This window comes from Lonchura striata, chromosome 34, assembly GCF_046129695.1.
Source record: "Lonchura striata isolate bLonStr1 chromosome 34, bLonStr1.mat, whole genome shotgun sequence".
NCBI lineage: Eukaryota > Metazoa > Chordata > Aves > Passeriformes > Estrildidae > Lonchura > Lonchura striata.
In genome coordinates, this window is record NC_134636.1 from 3,534,001 (window position 1) to 3,556,680 (window position 22,680).

A 22,680-nucleotide genomic window follows, 5' to 3' on the forward strand; every position below is an offset into this window, starting at 1 on the left:
AAAGACATTGCCTCTCGGGTGGAAAAGCTGATGGTGAAAGTCCGTCATGTAGATGCCCATGTCCCCAAAAGTCGGGCTAATGAGGAGCACCGAAACAACGAGCAGGTAGATCAGGCAGCAAAAATAGAGGTGTCAAAGATAGACTTAGATTGGCACCATAAGGGGGAGTTGTTCCTGGCTCGATGGGCTCATGATGCCTCAGGTCATCAGGGCAGAGATGCCACCTACAAGTGGGCACGAGACCGAGGGGTGGATCTAACCATGGACAGTGTTTCCCAGGTTATCCATGACTGTGAGACGAGTGCTGCCATCAAACAGGCCAAGAGAGTGAAGCCCCTATGGTATGGTGGGCGGTGGTCCAAGTACAAGTATGGGGAGGCCTGGCAGATTGACTACATCACACTGCCCCAGACACGCCAAGGCAAGCGCTATGTGCTGACCATGGTGGAAGCCACCACTGGATGGCTGGAGACTTTCCCTGTACCTCATGCCACTGCCCGGAACACCATCTTAGGCTTGGAAAAGCAAGTCCTGTGGAGACACGGCACCCCTGAGAGAATTGAGTCTGACAACGGTACCCATTTCAAGAACAGCCTTATCAACACCTGGGCCAGAGAACATGGTATCGAATGGATATATCATATTCCCTATCATGCTCCAGCTGCCGGCAAAGTTGAACGGTGCAATGGACTCCTTAAGACTACCCTAAAGGCACTTGATGGGGGAACATTTAGAAACTGGGAAATTAACCTGGCAAAAGCAACCTGGATGGTCAACACCCGAGGGTCTGTCAATCGAGCTGGCCCTGCCCAGTCAGAACCCTTACACGCAGTAGATGGAGATAAGGTCCCTGTAGTACATATGAAAGGTATTTTAGGGAAAACTGTTTGGATTAATCCCACCTCAGGCAAAGACCAACCCATTCGTGGGATTGTCTTTGCTCAAGGACCTGGTTACACTTGGTGGGTAATGCAGAAAGATGGGGAGACCCGCTGTGTACCACAGGGAAACTTGGTCTTAAGAGAGAACTGGGTGTAAGATTTCATGGTGTGCAGATGGAAATAGAATAAGGGGTGGATAATGTCCTGGGTTGTAAGATAAGCTTGTATTCCATTTGCCATCTGTTGAAGGCAAACCGGTTGGACAGGTTTTTGTCATCTCTCTCAGAGACAATGGTTTGCCCCGTAGAGGCAATGGTTTGTTTATACACTATTGACTGACTCACTGCCAGGCTGGTAAATGTAACACCATCCTATTGTGAGGGGTCCCACCCAGAGGGGGAAGCCAAGCACTCTATTATTGTTTAAAGGGGTAGCTTTTGGGGAGAGAGGCAGCTGGCTCGCTCTCTTCGCGGGATTCCCAAAGAAGCAGCTTTCTTCGGCGGCTCTCGCAGCGAAGCAGCCGGAACGCGCTGAGGCGGCGGCGGCGGAGCTCGGAGGCAACCCCGGCACAGAGGAAGACTGGCCCCACTGCCACCAGATCTTCAGAGGAAAACTATACCCTTCTAAAAATCACCACTTCAGCTGCAATTCATCAACCATTGCAAGGGGAGCAATTGTCCCAGCAGAACTGCTACTGGCACCCCGACTCCTCAGGTTCTGGACTTTTTCACTGGTTTTGTTTGTACCGATCGCATTTGCCTTTTTAAATTGTTGTCTAGTTTTCTCCTAGTAAAGAATTGTTACTCCCATTCCCACATCTTTGCCTGACAGCCTTTTAATTTAAAGATCCTGGTAATTCAGAGGGAGGGGGTTTGCCGTTCTCCATTGCACAGGAGGTATGCCCTCTTTCACAGACTCCTGTCTTGTCGAACCAAGACAAAGAGCAAAACCAAATGGGGTCAGAAATTTCTCATCAAAGCCTGTTTGAAGAGAAACCCCACCATATGAAAGAAAATATTTATTAGCCTCAGTTCATTCAAAAGAAACCCAGCCCTGGACTGAGCAGCACTTTAAATGAACTTGAATTCACTTTCCTCACATATCAGCTGGTTTGGTTTGCTTTTTTTTGCCCTAGAGAGAATATTCAAACTATTTGCTCTTGACAGGACTCCTTGGCTGGTCCCCAAACCTGGCTCCTCATGATGCCTTTCCTGGGCTGTTAATGCAGCCTGTTAGCAGCACCTGGCTTTGCCACCCTGCTCATGGTAGTGGGGCACAGCTGGTGCCACGGTCCCCTCAGGTGCCCCGGTCCCCTCTGGTGCCCCGGTCCCCTCTGGTGCCACAGTCCCCTCTGGTGCCTCGGTCCCCTCAGGTGCCACAGTCCCTCTGGTGCCCGTCCTGGTTTGTGGCATGTCTTTGCTGGTGGAGGATCCCTGCTTGTGCTGCTGCCTGTATTCAACAAGGCCGGTCCTACTCGCCAGCCAAAGAGAGAGCAAAGTCACTGCTTTGGGCAGCTCCTTTGAGCGAGTTTAACGCTCACTCATCTCTGTGCCAGACCCCTGAAAAGACACACAGCAACACATAAAGTCAGCTCATCGACAGAGGTGAGCAGGTCTGAGCGAACAGAAGGTCGGCTTTCAAGCACATTGGGTTTTTAATTTAGTGTAAGCACTCACTCGTTCACGAGCCTTACTTGCCCAAGTGGATTGTGCGATGCTGCTGTCTTGCTTGCGTTCAAGAGAAAGCCGAGGGGAGAAAGGAGTTAAGAAATGAGAGACGCACCTGGGGCGCAGGCTCGGCAGCCAGACGGAGCAGGGCGGCACTGGGCCGCTTTGCCGGAATCCCTTTTGGTGCCGGACAAAGGCGGACGCTGCTCGGCGAGCGGCGCTGGAGCGGCGGCGGCCCCGCCCCGCCCGTCCCGCCCCGCCGCGGGCCGGGGCCGAGCGCTCGGCCGGGCGGGCGCTCGGGATGCTCGGGCAGCGCCGCGGGCCGGGCGGGCGCGATGGAGCCGCCGGAGGGCTGGGACCCCTACGGGCGGCCGGCCCGGCGCACGCAGTGGCTGGTCAGCGCCCTCGCCTCCCACTACGGGCTGGAGCGCGGCGTGGAGAACGAGATCGCCGTGCTGGCCACCGGCGATAACAATAACAATCATATCTATCTATCCTCTGCAACAATTGCCCTTTTCGTTAAACTTTTTAAAAGGTAAATATTGGCTTAATTACTATTTTTGCACAACTTGGGGTATATAATGTTGCAGAGGATAGATATGATTGTTATCTTAGCTAGCCGAATGTCACTTCTGCCCTTGGATGAATCCTGGAGTGAAATGGACTGTTCCATCCTACCCCCCAAAAGATTGTGGCTCATCCCGCACCCCTGTACCTGCCCCTGAAGCATCGGAGTCTGTAACCCCATTGGCCCATGCCTTGTCCCAGCCCACCTAGGAGCTCCTGATAAGGGGGCTCCGAGCGGCCATGCGGTCTCTTGGACTTTGTCCTCCGCTCTTGGACTTCCTTCCTTCCTGGTGCTTTCCCTCTCCTAAACCCTCCGTTTCTCCCTCCCCTCCCCCGTCCTCCTAAGCCCGGCCACGTGCTACGCCTGAGAGCACGAGGCTCGGGCATTCCTGAATCCTCCAATAAACCTCTCCCCGCAAGAGCAAGCTTCAGAGATCTCTGCCTCCCTACACCCCCACCGTGCAGGAGAATAATCATCCCACAATATAACATATTGGTACTGAAACTACACTTACTACTCTAAAAACAATCAGGCTTATTTTACAGAGTTCCTTTAGCCAAGATGCAGAGCTCAAACCTTCAGATAAACTGTTTAGCTAGATTATTAATTGTAATCGAGGTGGCGTTTATTTCTTTACTGATTGAGCATTTTAACCTGTTGACTGCTTTAGTCTAATGGAAGAATTTAACTGAGGTATCTTTATCGGAACCTTCTGGGGAAGGTTCTATAATTGACTAGGTTGAAAAGGTCTATTAGGGCTTTGTATCAGCTAGAGATATGGTACCAGAGCTTGCAGTCTTGGCTAGAGCAACCCAGGCATTTGTCTTTGCTTAACCTATAGGTGAAAATTCAATACAAAATTTGAAACAAGAGAACACTGTAACAACAAGGGTACAAAAGTAACATGCATGTGAAAAAAAAATATGTCCATAGTCTGGGGTTGTTTCTGGTGGGCAGTTTTCTTCTTGGCTTTGCAGTTTAGGTCTGAGCAACTGCCTCCTGGTTTGCACCTGCAAAGTCACTGCCATTTGTGAGGGTACTGCCAGATTCTGGTGCGTGGTAGGACTTTACATTCTTTGCTGGGACCCATCTGAGTCCTTCGCCTGTAGAGACACAAGCAAACCCTCTCTCCCATGTTACAAGGTTGCATGGGCTTTCTATTTGTCCTGTGACTGAGGTTTTGATTAAGACTTTTATTTTTGGTTTTTTGTTGTTCAGAAAGTGTCTGTAAATGGGGATATCAGGCTGTCCTATACAGCAATTTGAAAAACTGTATGCGTATGGGGCTTTGCTGAACCTGTTTTGGGGTGTGGCCTGATACATTCCCCTCTTCTGTTTTAATAAGCTGCATTCTAGGGCCTCAGACGTCTTTTCTATGGTACTTCCCAACAGCTGGTAACCATAGGAAAAAGGGAAACTACTATCTTTTGCTGCTTTTAGGAATTTTCTCTCGTCCAGAGATGGGACAGCTGTCCATTCTCTGGGACTATGAGGTTTGGATATATGCCTGTCTATCAGTTGGAGGTTATCAGTGCTTTTCTGGGAATTTTGGGAAACTGGGGTAGCAGGGCTGGTATTGGTAGGGGTAGTATAGTTCTTTGTGGATCCTGTATTCGTCAAAGGAACTGCCAGGTGCTGTTCCTCTTTCCCTGGCTGCATGCTAAGCTGTAAGTCAGATGCAGCAGCTGTTGATAGCTGGGGTAGAGGGGCAGGAGGAGAGGTGTCTGTAAGCGAAGCCATCAGAGAGGAACCAGCGCGTGTGGAAGGACGTATCAAGGATGGGGCTGCAGCTGTGGAATGTGGATAAAGCATAGGAGAGGAAGCAGAGGCGTCCAGGGGCGGCGGGGGCGGCGGTGTGAGGGAAACTATTTGTTGCACGGCTGGAAGGAGTTCCGGGCAGGTATCCGGTGAGGAGGGCTTTAGCGGCTAACCCGGAAGTGACTCGGGATTCCCCGGCCGCGGCAGCGGGGGTGGAACTCCTTCTGGCGCCTCTGGGGGTCCCGCTGTTGCCGCCTCTGAGCTCGAGGGTTCTGGTTGATCACAGACCGCGGCACGGGCCGCGGGGGGAGTGGCAGGCTCCATCGGCGGCGCGGCAGAGGCGGCAGGAACCGGCCAGACCGGGGGCACCGCGAACCGCGCATGCGCGGGGCGCACCACGTGTTCCGCCGGCCGAGCCAAGATGGCGGCCGCGTCTGCCGCCCCGCCGGGGCCCTCTGATGTCGGGCCCGTGCCGCAGGGAGGTTGCCAGGGGGCGGGGGGCGGCAGGGTGGCGGCGCGGGGTCCCGGGGTGTCCCCCCACGGCCGCGGCTCAGGCAGGGGTGGGGGCACCGGGATTTCCAGTGGGTTTTGCCGCGTGGCCGGGATTGAGGGCGTGGCCATGCGCTCTCCCGGCGCGGGCGGTGGCGGCAAGGCGGCCGCGGCAAGTGCCGGTTCGAGTGTTTGTAGAAACGCGGCGAAGCCTCTTTGTAACAGGCCAGCAAAAGTAGCAACCGCCACTACTAGAGAGGTTTCGGGGGGAGCCGGGGCAGGCAGGAGCCCCGTGGGGTGTGGCGGGATCAGGGCAGCCCCGGCCGCCGGGCCCGCAGCCGCCGAGCCAACGCGGGCCGGCACAGAACGGCGCGGGGTGGGGATTGGGGGGGTGCAGAGGGGGGTCGCGGGGGCGAGGGCGGGTGATGGGGGCGTGCGGCGCGGGGATGGAACGGGGCCAGGGCCGGCCGCGGCGGTTGGGGGGAGGGTCGCGGCGGAAGCGGCAGGGGTGGGGGCGGCCGCGGGGGCCGGCGCCCGGCAGCGTGGGGCAGGGGTTGGGCGGGTTGGGGGGGGGGGTTGCAGGGGCCGGGGTGGGGGCGGCCATGGCGGTTAGGGATGGGGTCACGGCAGGTAGGGGAGGGACGGGGTGGAAGGGGATCACGGCGGGTCGTCAGCAGCCGTGTGGGCCGGCCACATGGCCGGGACTGGCTTTCACGGAACGAACAATTCGGCCACCGCTCTAAAAGCTGGGAGCAAATCACAAGCATTGGGGTCTCTTCTGTAAATGTCAATAAAAACCTTATCACCTACTGAGTCCCAGAATTCTTTGGTAATAGCGGCTGACCGTTCAGCATGAGGGAAGTGGGGCAGGACCCATTCCAGGAGATTTTTTAACTCTTTCTTAGGCAAAGTACTGTCATGACTACGTAAAAGATGGTTAAATTGCTTATAGAGATCTCTATCTGGAGCAGAGTGGGATTGTCCCATATTTTAGACCTGTGTAGCTCACCTCGAGTTAGCAAAAGAGAGACCCTCTCCTCAGGGGTCTGCACAGGTCCCCTCAGAGCTCCGGACATCTCTCCGGATGGCTTTTCCATGCTTGGGACCTTCAGACCTCCGCCCTCGGGGCTTCCAGCGCAGGCAGTGCTAGGCAGTGCTCTGTGCGCTCTCTTAACGTGGCCACGTGCCACCAGCTCACAGCTCGGGTTTGCTGCAGCTCCGCAGCGGTTCCTTGCTCGGGCAGTTCCAAGAGCTCCAAAAGCTCGCTACTAATGGGCTATGGTGCTCGAGGGTAAATTGCCTCAGCAAATCTTTAAAGAGATAAGGCTTCTACGTTGCTTAGCAACGACAGCCTGTGCTCAGAGCGAAGAGGAGGCTATCACAGGTAATTACCATGCATGGAGGTGTCGAGATGCGTGGATTCCTTTTCCTTCCAGGTTGGACGCCAGTTGTGAGAAGAGTAATCTCCTGCACAGTGGGGGTGTAGGGAGGCAGAGATCTCTGATGCTTGCTCTTGGGGAGACAGGTTTATTGGGGATCCAGGAATGCCCGAGCCTCGTGCTCTATGGCGTAGCACATGGCCGGGCTTAGGAGGATGGGGGGAGGGGAGAGACAAAAGGAGAAGGGTTCAGGAAAGGGGAAGCCCCAGGAGGGGAAGAGGGGAGGAAGTCCAAGAGAGGGAGGAAGTCCAAGAGCGGGGGAGAAAGTCCAAGAGACCGCATGACCCCTCGGAGCCTCCTTATCAGGGGCTCCTAGGTGGGCTGGGACAAGGCAAGGGCCAATGGGGTTACAGACTCTGATGTTTTAGGGGCAGGTACAGAGGTGCGGGATGAGCCACAATCTTTTGGGGGTGGGATGGAACAGTCCATTTCACTCCAGGATGACAAGGACAGAAGTGACATTCGGCTAGCTAAGAAAACAATCATATCTATCTATCCTCTGCAGCAATGTAGGAAAGAAATTAGGGAAGCTGAAGCTCAGTTTGAACTTAAAATGGCAACTTCAGTAAAGGCTAATAAAAATTGTTTTTATTAATATATTAATGGTAAAAGGAAGGGTAAGGTCAACCTTTGTTATTTATTAGATGTGGAAGGGAATTTAATAACTGCAGATGGAGAGAAGGAAGAGGTGCTTAATGCCATCTTTGCCTCAGTCTTTAATGAGAAGACGATTTGCCTACAGGACAACTGTCCTCCTGGGCTGGTAGATGGTGTCAGGGAGCAGAGTGGGCCACTGTTATCCAGGGGGAGGCAATCAGAGAACTGCTGAGCTGCTTGGATGTTCATAAATCCATGGGACCAGATGGGATCCACCCCAGGGCGATGAGGGAGCTGTCAGATGAGCTTGCCAAGCTGCTCTCCATCATTTTCCAGCAGTTCTGGCTCACTGGGGAGGTTCCAGATGACTGGAAGCTGCCCAATGTGATGCCCATTCACAGCAAGGGTGGGAAGGAGGATCCTGGTAATTACAGGCCAGACAGCCTGACCTCAGTATCCAGTAAGGTCATGGAGCAGTTAACACTGAGTGTCACCACACAGCACTTACAGGATGGCCAGGGTGTCAGACCCAGGCAGCAGGGGTTTAGGAGGGGTAGGTCGTGTTTGACCAACCTGGTCTCCTTTCATGACCAGGTGACCCTCCTGGTGGGTGCGGGACAGGCTGTGGATGTGTCTATTTGGACTCCAGCAAGGCCTTTGGCACTGCCTCCCACAGCACACTCCTGGAAAAGCTGCAGCCCACGGCTGGGACAGGAGCACTCTGTGCTGGGCTCAGAACTGGCTGCATGGCCAGCCCAGAGAGTGGTGGTGAGCGGTGCTGCATCCAGCTGGGGACAGTCACCAGTGGTGTCCCTCAGGGCTCTGTGCTGGGCCAGCTCTGTTCAATGTTTTTATTGACGACATGGATGTGGGGATTGAGCCTTTCCTTAGTAAATCTGCAGATGACACTAAGCTGGGAGCGTGTGTCCATCTGTTGGAAGGTAGGAGGGCTCTGCAGGGAGGCCTGGAAGGGTTGGAGGGATGGGCAGAGTCCAATAAGATGAAGCTTAGTAAATCCAAGTGCCCATCCCTGCATTTTGACCACAAATACCCCCTGCAACATTACAGGCTGGGGATGGTGTGGCTGGTCAGTGCCCAGGCAGAAAGGGACCTGGGGGCACTGGTCTAAAGCCCAGTTGAACACGGGCCAGCAGTGTGCCCTGGTGGCCCAGAAGGCCAATGGCTCCTGGCCTGGATCAGGAATGGTTTGGCCAGCAGGAGCAGAGCAGTGATTCTTCCCCTGTACTTGCCCTGGTTGGGCAGCACCTCAAGTGCTGTGTCCAGTTCTGGGCCACCCAGTTTGGGAAGGTCATGGAGGACCTGGAGCATGTCCAGAGAAGGGCAGCAAGGCTGGTGATGTGCTTGGAACACAAGTTCTGTGAGGAACAAGTGAGGGAGCTGGGGTTGTTTAGCCCAGAGAAGAGGAGGCTCAGAGGTGACCTTACCACTCTCTACACTCCCTGAAAGGTGGTTGCAGTCAGGTGGGGGTTGGTCTCTTTCTCCTCACAGCAGCTGACAGAACCAGAGGACACAGTCTTATGCTGCACCAAGGGAAATTTAGATTGGATATTAGGAAAAATGTTTTTTATGGAAAGGGTGATAAAGTACTGGAATTGTCTGTCCAGGGAGGTGATGGAGTCAGCATCCTTGGATATGTTTAAAAAAAGACTGGATGTGGCACTCAGTGCCATGGTTCAGCTGAAGTGGTGTTAGGGCATGGGTTGGACTTGATGACCTTAAAGATCTCTTCCAACCCAGTAATTCTGGTTTCTGTGATTATGTGACATCACAGAGCAGGCTGTGACATCACAGGATGTCTGTATGACATCACAGAGCAGGCTGTGAGGTCATAGAGTGTGCTGTGACATTATAGGGTGGCTGTGTTACATCACTGAAGGTGTTGTGACATGACAGGATGGGTCTGTGAGGCCACAGAGGTGCTGTGTGACATGATAAGTGGGTTTTGCCATCACAGAGCAGGCTGTGACATCACAGAGGAGGTTGGACATCACAGAAGAGTTTCTGATGTCACAAAGCTGTCTATGACATTTCAGGCTGGCTGTGTGTCATCACAGAATGGGCTGTGAGGCTACATAGAAGACTCTGCCATCATAGATAAGGGCTATGTGACATCACAGAGCAGCTGTGTGATGTCACAGAGAAGGCTGAGACAATAGAGAGTGGGTTGTGCCATCACAGAGCTGACTGTGAAATCACAGAGCAGGCTGTGACATTAAAGGGAGACTGTGACATCACAGGCTGGGCTGTGATGCCACAGGGTAGATTTTGTGACATCACAGAGCAGATTGGGACCTCAAAGAGTAGGCTGTGACATCACAGAGCAGCTGTATGAAATCCCAGGTGGCCTCTTACATCTCAGAGTGGGCTGTGTGACATCGCAGGGGCTGTGTGACATCACTGGGGCTGTGTGACATCGCAAGGGCTTTGTGACTTCACAGTTGGCTGTGTGACATCACAGGGGCTGTGTGACATCTCAGGGGCTGTGTGATTTCACTGAGGAGGTCACTCTGCCCCAGTTTCCCCCAGAGAAGTCCAACACTGCTCATGCACAGGGGGGTCCCCTGTCCCCCCGGGTCCCCCTGCCCCCATCGCCGCAGCCTCCCCCAGAGGATGTTCCACGAGATCGACCCCAGAGCCCGACACAGGGACGGGCGCTGGGGCTGTGGGGGGTGGGACGGGGGGACAGGGACCCCCTGGCAGTGTCCCTGTGTCCCCCAGGGCCAGAGCCTTGGCCAGGGCTCCTTCACCCTGTTACCAACGAGGGCTTGAGAGCGCTGAAAAGTCCCCAGCAAGGGAGCAGCAAAAACCAGATTTAATATTAAGCGACAGCACCACAAAGTTCCTTGGCAAGAGTCACTCTGCTCCTGACTGAACACTTCAAACTTAAGGCACCCCTAGGAAACAAATAAACCACAAATCCAAACAAAATCCAGGCAATCAAACTGAAATGATCAGAGAACTGTCCCTTTATGTGGCACAGGGACACATAGAACAGTGAGGGCAAGGATAAAAGGAATATGGGCCAAAAGCTGAACAGAGGTCAAATTTAACAGGACTTAACTTATACCTTAACCTTAACTTCTACCTTCAACTTCAAAATTTAGCAAAAGAACAGATATTAACAGTATTTAACATAACTTATAACCTACGACTTTTCAATTTAACAGAGGAATATCGTTTAACAGTATTTAGCTCAGCTTATAACTTATAGCAAAAAACAACTCTTAGCAGCATTTAACTTAGCTTAGGCTGCATCACTTGACCTCACTTACAGGCCTGACAGGCTCAGCTATCCAGGGCACTCAGAGCCCTCAGAGAGCAGCATTTCTGCCACATTCCCCAGCACAGGCACTCCTGTGTGCACACAGACACAGAGAGTCAGTGCAAGGCACCTGTGAGAAATTCCCCTGAGGGCAGGGAAATGCTCCTTGAGGATGCTTTGGCATCTCCCCAGCAGGGAAGGGTTGAGCCTGGAGGAGTGGGGGGATCGGCCCAGGCTCCCTCGTTGTTTCGGGATCCCCAAATTCAGCAAACGGGAGAGTTCCCGGCTCGGAGAGGCCCCACTCAGAGGGAGTCACTGGTCCAGGAGAGCTCCAAGGGCTCCTTTTGGAGCGCTGTTTGTAGGGCCCCAAGAGAGGGGCTGCAGTCCCAGCCATGTTTCATCCTGGCCGCACTTGGCATCAGCAGCTTTCTTTGGCAGGTTGAGAACAGGGATGTTGTGCCACTGAGGGGACACAAACAGTTCCAGGGCTGCTCCTAAAGTAACCAGGAGCTGGCTGGGCAGCAGCAGTGCCTGGAGCAGACAGTGTTTGTGATGAGCTCCAGAGGAGCTGAGCCCAGGGGCTGCTGGCCAAGACCGAGGCCCAGTGAGGATTTCTCAGCTGGCAGGGCGGCCTGAGAAGGGGAGGAGGGAATGCACCAGCACAGGAACCTGTGAGACCAAGGGGCCATTGTGACACTGTGGGGCCTGTGAGATCAAGGGACCATTGCGACACTGTGGGGCCTGTGAGACCAAGGGGCCATTGTGACACTGTGGGGCACCATGGAACAATGGACACCATTGTGACACTTGGGGGACAGATTGGATCATGGAGACCATTGGGATACTATGATGCCCAATGGAATCAGCAAAGCATTGTGACACTGTGAGGCTACATGGAACCAGTGAGACCATTGTGACCCTGGGGTCCCCACAGAATCAAGAGGACCATTGTGACACTGTGGGGGCCTCGTGTCATCAGTGGTCCATTGTGACACTGTGGAGCCAAAGGAGATCATTGTGACACTGCAAACCCCCATGGTCCAAAGGTTCATTGTGACATTGTGGGCCTCATGGATCAGAGGACTCACGTGTCATTGTGGGGCCTGGGGAACCATGGAGACCATTGGGACACTCCGTGGCCTCATGGAATCTTTGGAACCATTGTGAAACTAGGAGGTCTCATGGAACCCAGGGGCTATTGTAACACTGTGGGACCCCATGCAACCAAAGGAACACAGAACAGGTCTGGCTGGTTTGGCCTCCCGTGGACTGCCTGACTGGTCCAGCTGACCTTGGCATGTTAAAGGTCTCTTCTCTGTAACTGGGACTCACTGGGACAGGAAACACTGGGGCTCCCTGCTTTCCTTTCAGTGGAAAAGAACTCTCCTTCTCCTCCAAGTGCCCATGGCCAGAACTGGGATTTTACGTCCAAGTGTCCTTTTATCCAGGGATTGTTCCCATAGGAATATTGCCAGGACAAGTCCGGTTGGAAGTGGTTTCATGAGGGTCACCTCTCATCTGTGCCCAAAACACTGGGGAAGGCTCCATGCTTTCCTTCCTATGGGAAAGAATTGTCCTGTTGTGTGTTTTTCTTTAGTTTGATATTTGTTCTGTGTATGTTCAACCCCCAACCCCTAATCTCCTCCCTTCCCCAGTTTTCAATCTTCCCAAGCTCTTCCCTATCCCCCTCCCCTCCAAGTTGTCAATCCTCCCTCTCCCTGCCCCTTTCCCCAGAACATTCCCTGTCACTCCTCGTAGCCTCCTCCCCTGCTTCCAGAGCATTCCCTGTCTATTTAGTGAGGCTCAACACCCTTTTGGTTACTTTGTGTTACTCCTCTCCCCTGTTTCCCCTGATAGGTTTGTGCTCTGTTAGTCCCTCCTTAGACTCTTCCCCAGGCCTACCCTCAGTGGTTGCTGTTCCTATACCCTGCCTCTTGAGTTCTGGTATAAAACCTTTGTTCACCCTCCCCAGAGGGTCTTGGGGCTCACTGAATGAAACCATCCTGTTCACCCCCAAGTCCCGTGTTGCCTCCCCACGCCAAGTGGGACTGCAGAGCTTCACAGGGGGAGCAGCCGCCCGTTCTCTTCCCTCTCACTGCCCAGCACTCCACCGCTCGGGGTATCGCAGCAAGAGAGGCTGCCCACATTACAACACTGTCCTGCTTCTCCAGGTGCCCATGGCCAAAATTGGGATTCTGTCTCCAAAATTCCCTATATCCAGAGGCTGCCTGCAGACAATCTGCCATTCCTGACAAGTCTGGCTGACCTTGGCCTTGTGAGGCTCTCATCTGCCTTCCAAACACTGGGGCTCTGTGCTTTCCTTCCTATGGAACAGAACTCTTCTCATCCAGGTGCCCATGTCCAGAATTGGGATTACACCTCCAACATTGCCTGGTGTGACAGACTGGAGGAGATTGTTGGCTGGAAACATTTTGTATGTGGGGGAGGAAGGGGCAGGTCCAGCCTTGCCCGGCCCTGGAACCCCAGCCCTGCCCTGCCCTGGAACCCCAATCCCCCCAGAGCCTCTATCCCAGCCCAGCAGTGTCTGCCAGTCCCTGGCACAGCACAGGCAATGCTCCACAGCCACCTCTGGAGCTCCCAGCCCAGCTCCTGAGTGACCAAATGACCCCAAGTCCTCCCTGGGGCTGGCGCAGCAGAACTCAGAGGCACCAGCGGCTCCAGCTGGGAAATGGAGCGTGGGATGGGGCTGTGAAAGCCCTGCCTGGGCTGTGCCAAGCAGGACAACGAAGCTCTGACCCTCATCCCCCAAGCAACTCTCTCAAGACGACATTTAAAAGGAATTACAATAATTTGTGTATTCTGAGTTAGATTCACTGGAGAAATAGTGGCCTGCAGCCCATTAACATTCAGAATACTTGAACAAGCCAAGCCTCTGGGAATAATTTGATTTAAGTTTTCAAATCTTTTGTGATTAATTAGGCAGGCTTTAGTAGTGTATTCAAAGTGAATGCTTTATTTTTACAAAGACACAGAAAAGATTTGTTAGGTCCTGTTTCATTTTTTTACTCCACATAAATGAATATGTGCAAGCTCCACTTGACACTGAATCCAAGTACCTCCTCATGCAGTTGGAATAGATATGAAAATCAAGACCATTGATGGCTGACAATCCATCAGACTCTGTCCCTACTCCCACCCCACCATTTCCCCCATCCAAGCCCTGGCCCTCAGAGCAGCCTTGTGCAAATCTGAGCTCCCTCCAGCCCAGGCTGCACCTGCAGGTTTCAGCTCCTTGGCTCCAACCCCCACCTGCTTTCCTTGGAGTAAGAGCTGCCTGAGACACAGAGGGATGTTCATTTCTTGTCAGCCAACAAAGCCAAGGGAAGGCACAGCTCCATCAAATGCAGAAGCCATTCCTCTGCTGGCTATTAAATCCACTTTGCACAGTAGCCAGTCTCAGAGCAATGGAAAACACTTTCTGGACCCAGCACAGATCCCAAGGTCCCCCCAAACCCTCCCTGCCCCGATTCTGCCCAAATTTGCTCTTTGCACACCCGAGTCACGTGCTGAAGTCAGGAGCTTCCTCCATGCCCAGAGGGAGGAAAAGAGAGAAAGTGGATGAAGAGCTCTCCTGTGCAGAGCCAAGGTCCAAGTGCCCCTGCAGTGGAAACCACAACTCATCAGGTTTGTGTCCTTTGGGCTCAGGGATGGTGACACTCAGAGGCACAGAAAGGTTTCTTGCCAACAAACAGGAGTTGAACATTCGAACAATTTAATAACCATCACAGACTTTCCTTTTTCTTGGAACTGTTTAAACCTGCTCTGGACTGAAAACCCAGAAAAACACCAGCAGCTCACACCTGTGGCCCACCGAGGTCTGGGACCCTGCATTCCAGTGCCAGAGGGACTGAGAAGAGACCGAGTGAGCCAACTATAACCCACAAAAAGGACATTCTGAATTGCCATCTCTTCAGAACTCTGAGGGGGTTTATTTCATATTATTCATGCTTGTGAACACTATACTTATTAAATAAACTGGTTTTTTCCACTTTTCTCCAGGGAAGTCTTCTCCTGAAATAGTAGGGAGAGGGGCTGCTTGAACTTGATTTTTAGACGGATTCCTTTTGGAGGTTTCCTCACAAAATTTGCCCTAAACCAGGACAAACAGTCACAATTGTGCCACTTCACCAGTGGCACAACTCCCCAGCCCCCCAGGAAAAGAAAGGACATGTAAAGTTCTCCAAACATTTGGCCTGCTTTGCTGCAAAATTCGTGCTGCACACACAGTGCAGTGTGGAAAGCCAAGAGAAGCTGCAGCAGGTGGCAAATCTTGGGACAGAAGCTCGACCTTGTTCTCCATGAGAGGTTCTTGTCAAGAGCAGACAGGAGAAGATTCCTGGAGAAGTGGAACAGCGTTGCAGAAGTGAAATGAAAATGAAAGAAAGTATCTAAGATGTTTTCCTCTTTATTTCTATGCACCCCATTTCCATGTTGTAGGACTTCTCCATGCCATGAATTCCAAATGGATCTCACCTCTAAGATGGGTCACTTAGCAAATTATAAACACTCTAAAATACCATAAGCTACACGCAGTTTTCCTTCCCCTTCCTTCCTTCCTTTTTACTGGAAAGCAACGCTGGAGCCAGAAGTGCAGTGCTTGGGTCAGGTACGAATCCTACAGCAAGGGAATGTGCCCCAAAGGTGTTTGAGCCTCAGCAAGGACAATGCACAGCAGCGACACAGCAGAGGGGATTCCTCTGCCAGTGTGCAGGAGTCAGGACTCTGGATCTGGGCTCCACACTGCAAAGTTCCCGTGTCTGGACAGACGAAGGGGCTGTCCCCGGGGCGCGCGGGGCTCGGCCGTGGGGCTCGTGGGGCTCGTGGGGAACGGACACGCGGACAAACGGCCTCGGTGCTTCAGTTGCAGAGGCAGCAGCGGCGGCGGCGGCAGCAGCGGCGGCAGCAGCGGCAGCAAAAGCAGTTTTTCTCTTGTTTCTCGTTCTCTCCTCCCTCCCCCGCTGTCGGACACCTTCCCGTCGGTGTCCTTAGCCGGTGTCCCTCTCCTCTCCCCGCCTCCTTCTCCCCATGCCCGGCCGGGCCATGCCCCCGGCCCGCCCCCGGCCCCGGGCGGGGCTGCCCCGTCCCCGGCCCCGCCCGCCCCGCCGCGGTCTCGCCTCCGCCCGGCTCTGGCCGTGCTGGCGGTGGCGCTGCCGGGCGGGCATCAGTGCCTGGGGCTGGGCCGGCATCGCCGCCCTTTGGCTCCGCCTGGCCCGAGCCCGGCCCCGGCCCCGCCGCAGGGTCCGGCCCCGGCGCCGGCGCCTCCCGGGCCCCGCGGAGGACACACGCGGCACGGCCGCTCCCGCCGCCCCCGCTGCGGCTTCCCCGGCCCGAGCTCCGCCGCTCGGCAGCGCGGCCGCCGGCCCCGAGCCTCCCGTGTCCCGTTGCCGAGACCGAAGGCCTGGGGATGGCCGGCCCGAGGCGCTCGGGGGGCGCTCGGGGGCCGCTGCTGGCCCCGGGCCGAGCGCTGACAGCCGCGTCCCGCCCGCAGGGAAGGCGCAGGAGGCCCTGCAGGAGCGGTACCGAGTGGGTTCGCTGCTGGGGCGCGGCGGCTTCGGCAGAGTGTTCGCAGCCACGCGGCTCTCGGACGGCGCCCCGGTGAGCGGCGGGGCCGGCGGCGGGCACGGAGGAGGAGGAGGAGGAGGAGGAGGAGGATGGAGGAGGAGGAGGATGGAGGAGGAAGGGAAGGAGGAGGAGGAAGACGAGGCGGAGGAGGAGGAGAAGGAAGCAGGAGGATGGGGCTCGGCAGGGCGGGCGGCGAGCTCAGCCCGCTGCTGCCTTTGGCTTGCAGGTGGCCATCAAAAGGGTGCCACGGAACCGCGTCCGGCGCTGGGGCGAGCTGGTGAGTGAGCGGGGCCAGCGGGAACAGCCGGGCCGTGCCGGGCGGGGATGAGGCGAGGCCCGGCATGGGGGAAGCCACCAGGACGCCTCGATGGGGAGCGGGCGTGGGGCCAGCGCAGGGCGCAGAGCATCCCGGGCTGGCTGAGGGGTTCCCCTGCCCTGGCACGACATCAGTCCCACTGGTGGCACCGTGGTCCTCCCGCAGCCCGACGGCACCAGCGCACCCCTGGAGATCGTCCTGCTGGACAAGGTGTCCACCGGCTTCCCTGGTGTGGTCCAGCTGCTGGAGTGGTTTGAGCTCCCCAACAGCATCGTGATGGTGCTGGAGCGGCCGGAGCGGTCTCAGGACCTCCTGCATTTCATTCGGGCACGGAGGTTCCTGTCTGAAGAGGTGGCACGGGAGCTGTTCCGCCAGGTGCTGGAGGCCGTGCGGCACTGCACCAGCCGCGGGGTCCTGCACCGTGATATAAAACCAGAGAACATCCTGGTTGACCTGGCCACTGGCCAGGCAAAATTGATCGACTTTGGCTGTGGCACCTACCTGCAGGACACAGCCTACACTGACTTTGCAGGTGAGCCCGGGCAGGGGTGTGCTCTCGGTCCCACCATCTCATGGCCCAACATCTCACAGGCCAAGCTGGGTGTGGCAGCGAGGATTCTCCCTTTTGCTGCCAGTCAGAGTACTGAGTCTTTACCTGAGTTGCTTTTGAGCGGGGCTGGGTGGGGAGGCATCTTCCAGCCCTGCTGGCAGCCTTTGCCCAGCACTCTGCCTGGGGCTGGGGTTGGAGCAGCAGCAGCCAGCGTGACAAAAGCACCCGTGGGTGGGGGTAGCAGAGGAGGGGGCCAGGACCAGTGCACCAGCCAGTTTGGTGTGCAGGCGAGAGGAAGGGCTTGGACTACTCCACTCACCTTGTTTTCATAATATTTTATGAAAACATAAAATTTTGGCTTCATAATATTTTTGGGGCACTGCAGGCAGGGAGGATAAGGACCTGTTTTTTCCCCCAGCCCTGACTGGGTTTTTGCTTTACATGTCATGGTCAGACCTTGCTGGGGCTTCTGCTGCCCTCTTCCAACACCAGTGGCTTCTTGTCCAGCCCTGAGTTTGTACACAATCCCAGGTGCTGGCGAGAGCGCAGCAGTCACTCCGTGTGTCACTGGGGCAGCCCCTGCATGCCCAGGGATGCTGGGGCCAGGCTCTGGAAGCAGCAGCATCCCCCTGATGAACTCCATTTGTATTCCACAGGAACACTGTCATACAGCCCCCCGGAATGGACCCGCTTGGGCTGGTACCATGGCGAGGCAGCAACGATCTGGTCCCTGGGCATCCTGCTGCACCAGATGGTCTGTGGGCAGCACCCTTTCAGGAGGGGCCGGAAGATCAGCTGGGACCATCAGCTCTCGCTTCCACAGCGGCTCTCTCCAGGTGGATCCTCATCTCTGGCCACGGGGGAATACCAGTGCTGGGAGACAGCAGCAGGCTCGTGAGCATCTCGCTCTGGCAGCCGCTGAGGAGGTGGCACATGTCCTGCTCTCCTGCTCTCCTCCACAACCGGGAATTGATGGAAAAGTTTAGGCCCAGCTGGGAGCACAGAAGCAGCATGGCCTGGGCATGGGAAGAGTGGGGCAAAGCAGACAGGAGCCTTCTCTAGCTGACCGGTGGTTTCTGGTTTTTCTGCCCAGAGTGCCAAGATCTTATCAGGTGGTGTTTATCTATGCACTTCTTGGACAGACCTTCCTTAGAAGACCTGTTCTATGAACCATGGATACAGGATATTCACCTGCCGTAGAAGAAGGGAGAGAGCCTCATGCACACTTTGCTGCAGGGCCGTGGTAAGTTACAGCTCCACACATGCCCTGGCAATCAGAAGCAAGGAAACCCAGACTTTTTTCCCTGCCTGTATCAATGCACTGGGGTTGTTTGGTGGGAACACGCAGCCCTTGTGCTGGAGCTGAGCTGCTCTGCCCAGCACTGGTGGCTGCCATCCAAGGTGATTTTGCTTGTCCCAGTTGCCTGGCAGCTGGGGCCCTGGGCAGAACCCTGACAGCCTGGTCTGACCCCCAGGGAAGGATAAGGAGCACCTGGAGAAGCTGTACCAGGTGGGGCTGCTGGAGACAGCGAGGACAACATCAAGGATGACAACCTCTTCCTCAACTTGGACCCTGGCAGCTGAAGATGATGAACTTTTGGCACCTTCTCCAAAGCCAGGCTCCACAGCGAATTTGCAGATGAGTCCACAGCCCGGGAAATGCTCCCAGATTTGGGCATTGCTCAGACTGGCTGGGAACAAAAGGTTCCCCCTGTGCTGGGGCAGATGCAACTTCAGTCGGCTGCCCAGCTGTTTTTTGGCAGGGCTGGGGGCATGGGTTGGGGTGGATACAAAATGGGAGTTGGCTCCTGGCCCTGCTAACAGCCCCCACCACCCAGCATGGCCTGGGCTGAGGCTGGGGCTGGGGCTGGGGCAGCCAGCCCGACACAAACAAACCCGGTGGGAGCAGAGGTGGGACTCCAGAACCTGTGCAGGGGCTGCTTTGCTTTGCAGGCAAGGAATGGCTTGGCCTGCTCCACTGCCCTTGTTTGCTTTGGGATCACTGTTATTTTGGGAGGCAGTGCAGGAGGGAAGAAAGAAAGTGTGGGCTTCTCTCCCCCATGGGTGGGATTTTCCCTAGCATGTGGGGGTTGGGCCTTCCTCAGACCCCTGACAGAGATAAGAGTTTTTTTCTTGCTTCCCCTTGTCTCTAGTCACTTTTCAACAGTTTGTTGTTTGTTTTTCTCGAGGAAGCGTTCAATGTAAGGTCCAGTCGGGATTGGGAAGTGCTTGGGAGCAGCTGCAGCGTGGATGGGCCGTGCCCTTGGAGAAGGCTGAGGACATCGTTTGGGACCAGCTTTTCTCCCAGCGGAGGATGGCGAGAGGTGAGTCCCGGCCTGCTTGGCATGGTGGGATCAGAGCTTTTGGGAGATGGCAACAAGCACAAGGAGTCTCCTGCTCTGGGCAGCTGCTGAGGGCTGGATGTGCTGTGGCTGGCTGCAGGCTGGGAATGTCCTGCCCTCCTGCTCTGCTCCCAAAGGCAGCAGTGATGGGCAGCTCCTGGCACGGCTCTGGGCACAGCCAGCATGGCCTGGGCTCTGTGGGCAGCTGGGACAAGGGGACAGGAGCCTTCAGCTGACGGGTGGTTTCTGGTTTCTCTCCTTGCAGCCGGGCTCTGCGGGTGCTGAGGCTGCCCTGGGCTCTGCCAGGGCTCTGCTGGGTTCTGTCCTGGGCACAGCTGGGCTGGCTCTGCCCTCACATTGCTCTGACAGCTTTGCATCAGACGAGCCCGTTTGAGCACAGTGCCTGAGCTTTCTCCTTTGGCAGGTGAGTGAGACTCCCCTGCAGGCCAGGAGATTGCAGCTGGGGACACACATCCAATTGGCAAGGACCCAGACTCTCCACAGTCCCAGCTGAACCCCTGAATCTCTGCAGGAATGCCTGGATCTCCACTATTCATTCTTCATTTCTTTTTGGCTGGAATTGTGCAGTTGCACTTTCTTCCTCCTCTAGAAGTGCCATGAGTGGCCAAAGCTGGCAAGTGAGCCGTGTTCCTGAGGCAGTGCAGTCTGGAGCTGATGGATGGAGAGTTGCCCTTCCCACTTCCAAACCAGAGCAAAAGGCCGTAAGTGTGATTTTTCATCCGTAAGAAACCCCTCACAATTTCAGAGGGAATGTGCAGCTCATTCCCAGAGTGAGAAGGAAGGTCATCTTCTAAAGGATTTGGGGTTTTACAGAGTTTAGATTTCCAGTTCTGCCTGGAGCTGGAAGGGCCCCAATCAATTTCCTATTGCTTTGACCACAATTTAAAATAACAACGTTGGAAACAACCCCCAAAAACTTTAAAAAAGGCTGCTGAGGTCAGTAAGATGGATCCATGCCATCAGCACATTTACAATGTAAATAACTGAGTTCTCTTTTTAAAAAGATCATTAACCTCTTAATGCAAAGTTACAGAAGTTGTTTCACTAACACTTGGATTTTATTTGTATCTTTTACAATTCATCTAATTGTTTTTTTTTTTTCTTTTTCTTTTTTTTTTCTCTAAATAGAGGTCCTGGCCCTCTTCCAGCCAAAGGGGAAAGGGCCCCACCAAGCCTTGTTACCCACAGATAACATGGTAAAGCTGAACACTAAAGGACCTTGTGGGTATTATTCTGGAATTAAAAAGGTGCCAGCTCCATGGACAACAGAATTATTGTTCCTAACTTGAATGAGATTGAGCAAAAAGAATGAAGAATTGTGTCACTAAAGTACTACAGATGTCTGTAATTTGTACCTTGATAGTCAGCCAGAACCTTTGTTTGCCAAAACACTACAGAGTTTCACCAAGGGATCAGTCATCAAAAATGTTTTGAAAATGTAAAGACCAAGGTAGCCAAAGCACTCAGTGTCACTAATTGCTGGGTATGTTCTCAGCTGAAACTGGGAGGAATGGTGTGGGATGAATATGCTCCTTTGCACGGTCGGGGTGTAGTGAGGCAGAGATCTCTGAAGCTTGCTCTTGGGGAGAGAGGTTTATTGGAGAATTCAGGAATGCCCGAGCCTCGTGCTCTCAGGCGTAGCACGTGGCTGGGCTTAGGAGGACGGGGGAGGGGAGAGAGAAACGGAGGGTTTAGGAGAGGGGAAGCCCCAGGGAGGGAGGGAGTCCTAGAGGGGAGGAGGGAGGAAGTCCAAGAGAGGGAGGAAATCCAAGAGAGGGAGGAAGTCCAAGAGGCCGCATGGCCGCTCGGAGCCCCCTTTTCAGGGGCTCCCAGGTGGGCTGGGACAAGGCATGGGCCAATGGGGTTACAGACTCTGATGTTTTAGGGGCAGCTACAGGAGTGTGGGATGAGCCACAATCTTTTGCAGGGTGGGATGGAACAGTCCATTTCACTCCAGGATTCATCCAAGGGTAGAAGTGACATTCGGCTAGCTAAGATAACAATCATATCTATCTATCCTCTGCAACAGTATGGGGTTCCCTTGGAGGGCCCACCCTGTGGGGTGGCCAGAACTCTGTCAATGGGCTCTGCCTCGTAACGGAGTCAGTGAAGGGACAGTTACAGAAAACTCTGCTGTGGGACACAGGAATACAATGATCAGTGTGACAGGATTCACTCAGATTTCCCGTCAGGAGAAACCCAACCCTGTTATAGTTCTAGAGGCTACAGTGTCAGAAGATTTCTGTGCTTTAGCATCACTGCCAATGTCAGTAGAACTTGGGGTGCTGCAGCTGGTCAGTGTCAGTGTCACACCACTCCCAGCTGCAGGGCCACCATTTAGGCTCCTTCAGCAACAAGCACAGAGAAGACTTAGGGCCCAGAGAACATTTTCCACCCAAAGAGTGCCTTGGGTTTCAGAAACCAAAAGATTCTGGTTCACCCTGTGCCCCATGTGCGCTGCCCTGTCCCGTGGAGCTGACATGAATGAGCTGAATGGATTATTTGAAGAGGTAGCAAATGGTACTGTTAAAATGTCCAATAGCACATCCTATGAGCTCCAACAAACACAAATGGGGACTCCAGAGAACCGCATGGCCTTGGATTATCTGCTTGCTGGCCAAGGAGGAACCTGGGCTATCAGGGGATGGGGATGTTGCACTGCTAGCAGTGATGGGTTTGAAGGCCAACAGTCAGAAATCACCTTGACAGAAAGAGCAGTGGAAGAGTGGCAGAAAGAAGAAAATTCTTCTTGGTGGGATTGGCTTCATGGCTGCCAAATTAGAGGCTGCTGTGAAATGCATTTGTGTGATCATTGCAGTGTGTGCACTTGGTGAGTTGCTGGGACACTTTGTGCTGGGAAGTGGAGTATTGAGACCTTTCTTAAAAGAGACGGTGTCAAGAAAAGAGAGGCATTTGGTAAATAAGAGAGAATAGCAACTATTTAGGCATGTTTTAAAAGGAGCGTGAATAGCTCTGAGTAATGAACTTAAACTGCACTTAATTGTAGAACAAGAGGAGATGCCTTTATGCCTAATACCTAAATCTAAGCTGTGTTACTGAAAGAATTGTTACGAAGGTTGTAGTTGATTGTAGGTCTCAGGACCAATCAAAGTGCCAAGGCCTGAACAGGTTGTGATCAAGGCCTGAACAGGCCCTGAGGCAAAGCTCACCTCTAGATGAACCTTC

At 54.4% G+C, this 22,680-nt stretch overlaps 1 protein-coding gene across 1 annotated transcript; it reads left to right on the top strand.

The window, feature by feature from the left end:
• Window positions 1-7,684: 7,684 nt before the first annotated feature.
• Window positions 7,685-19,995, top strand: LOC144247823 (serine/threonine-protein kinase pim-1-like). The gene is given in 8 exon segments (XM_077789480.1): window positions 7,685-7,859; window positions 7,994-8,009; window positions 15,869-16,298; window positions 16,492-16,542; window positions 16,747-17,113; window positions 17,788-17,967; window positions 18,225-18,374; window positions 19,919-19,995. Coding segments are annotated over 8 exon segments (1,446 nt in total).
• Window positions 19,996-22,680: the final 2,685 nt, after the last annotated feature.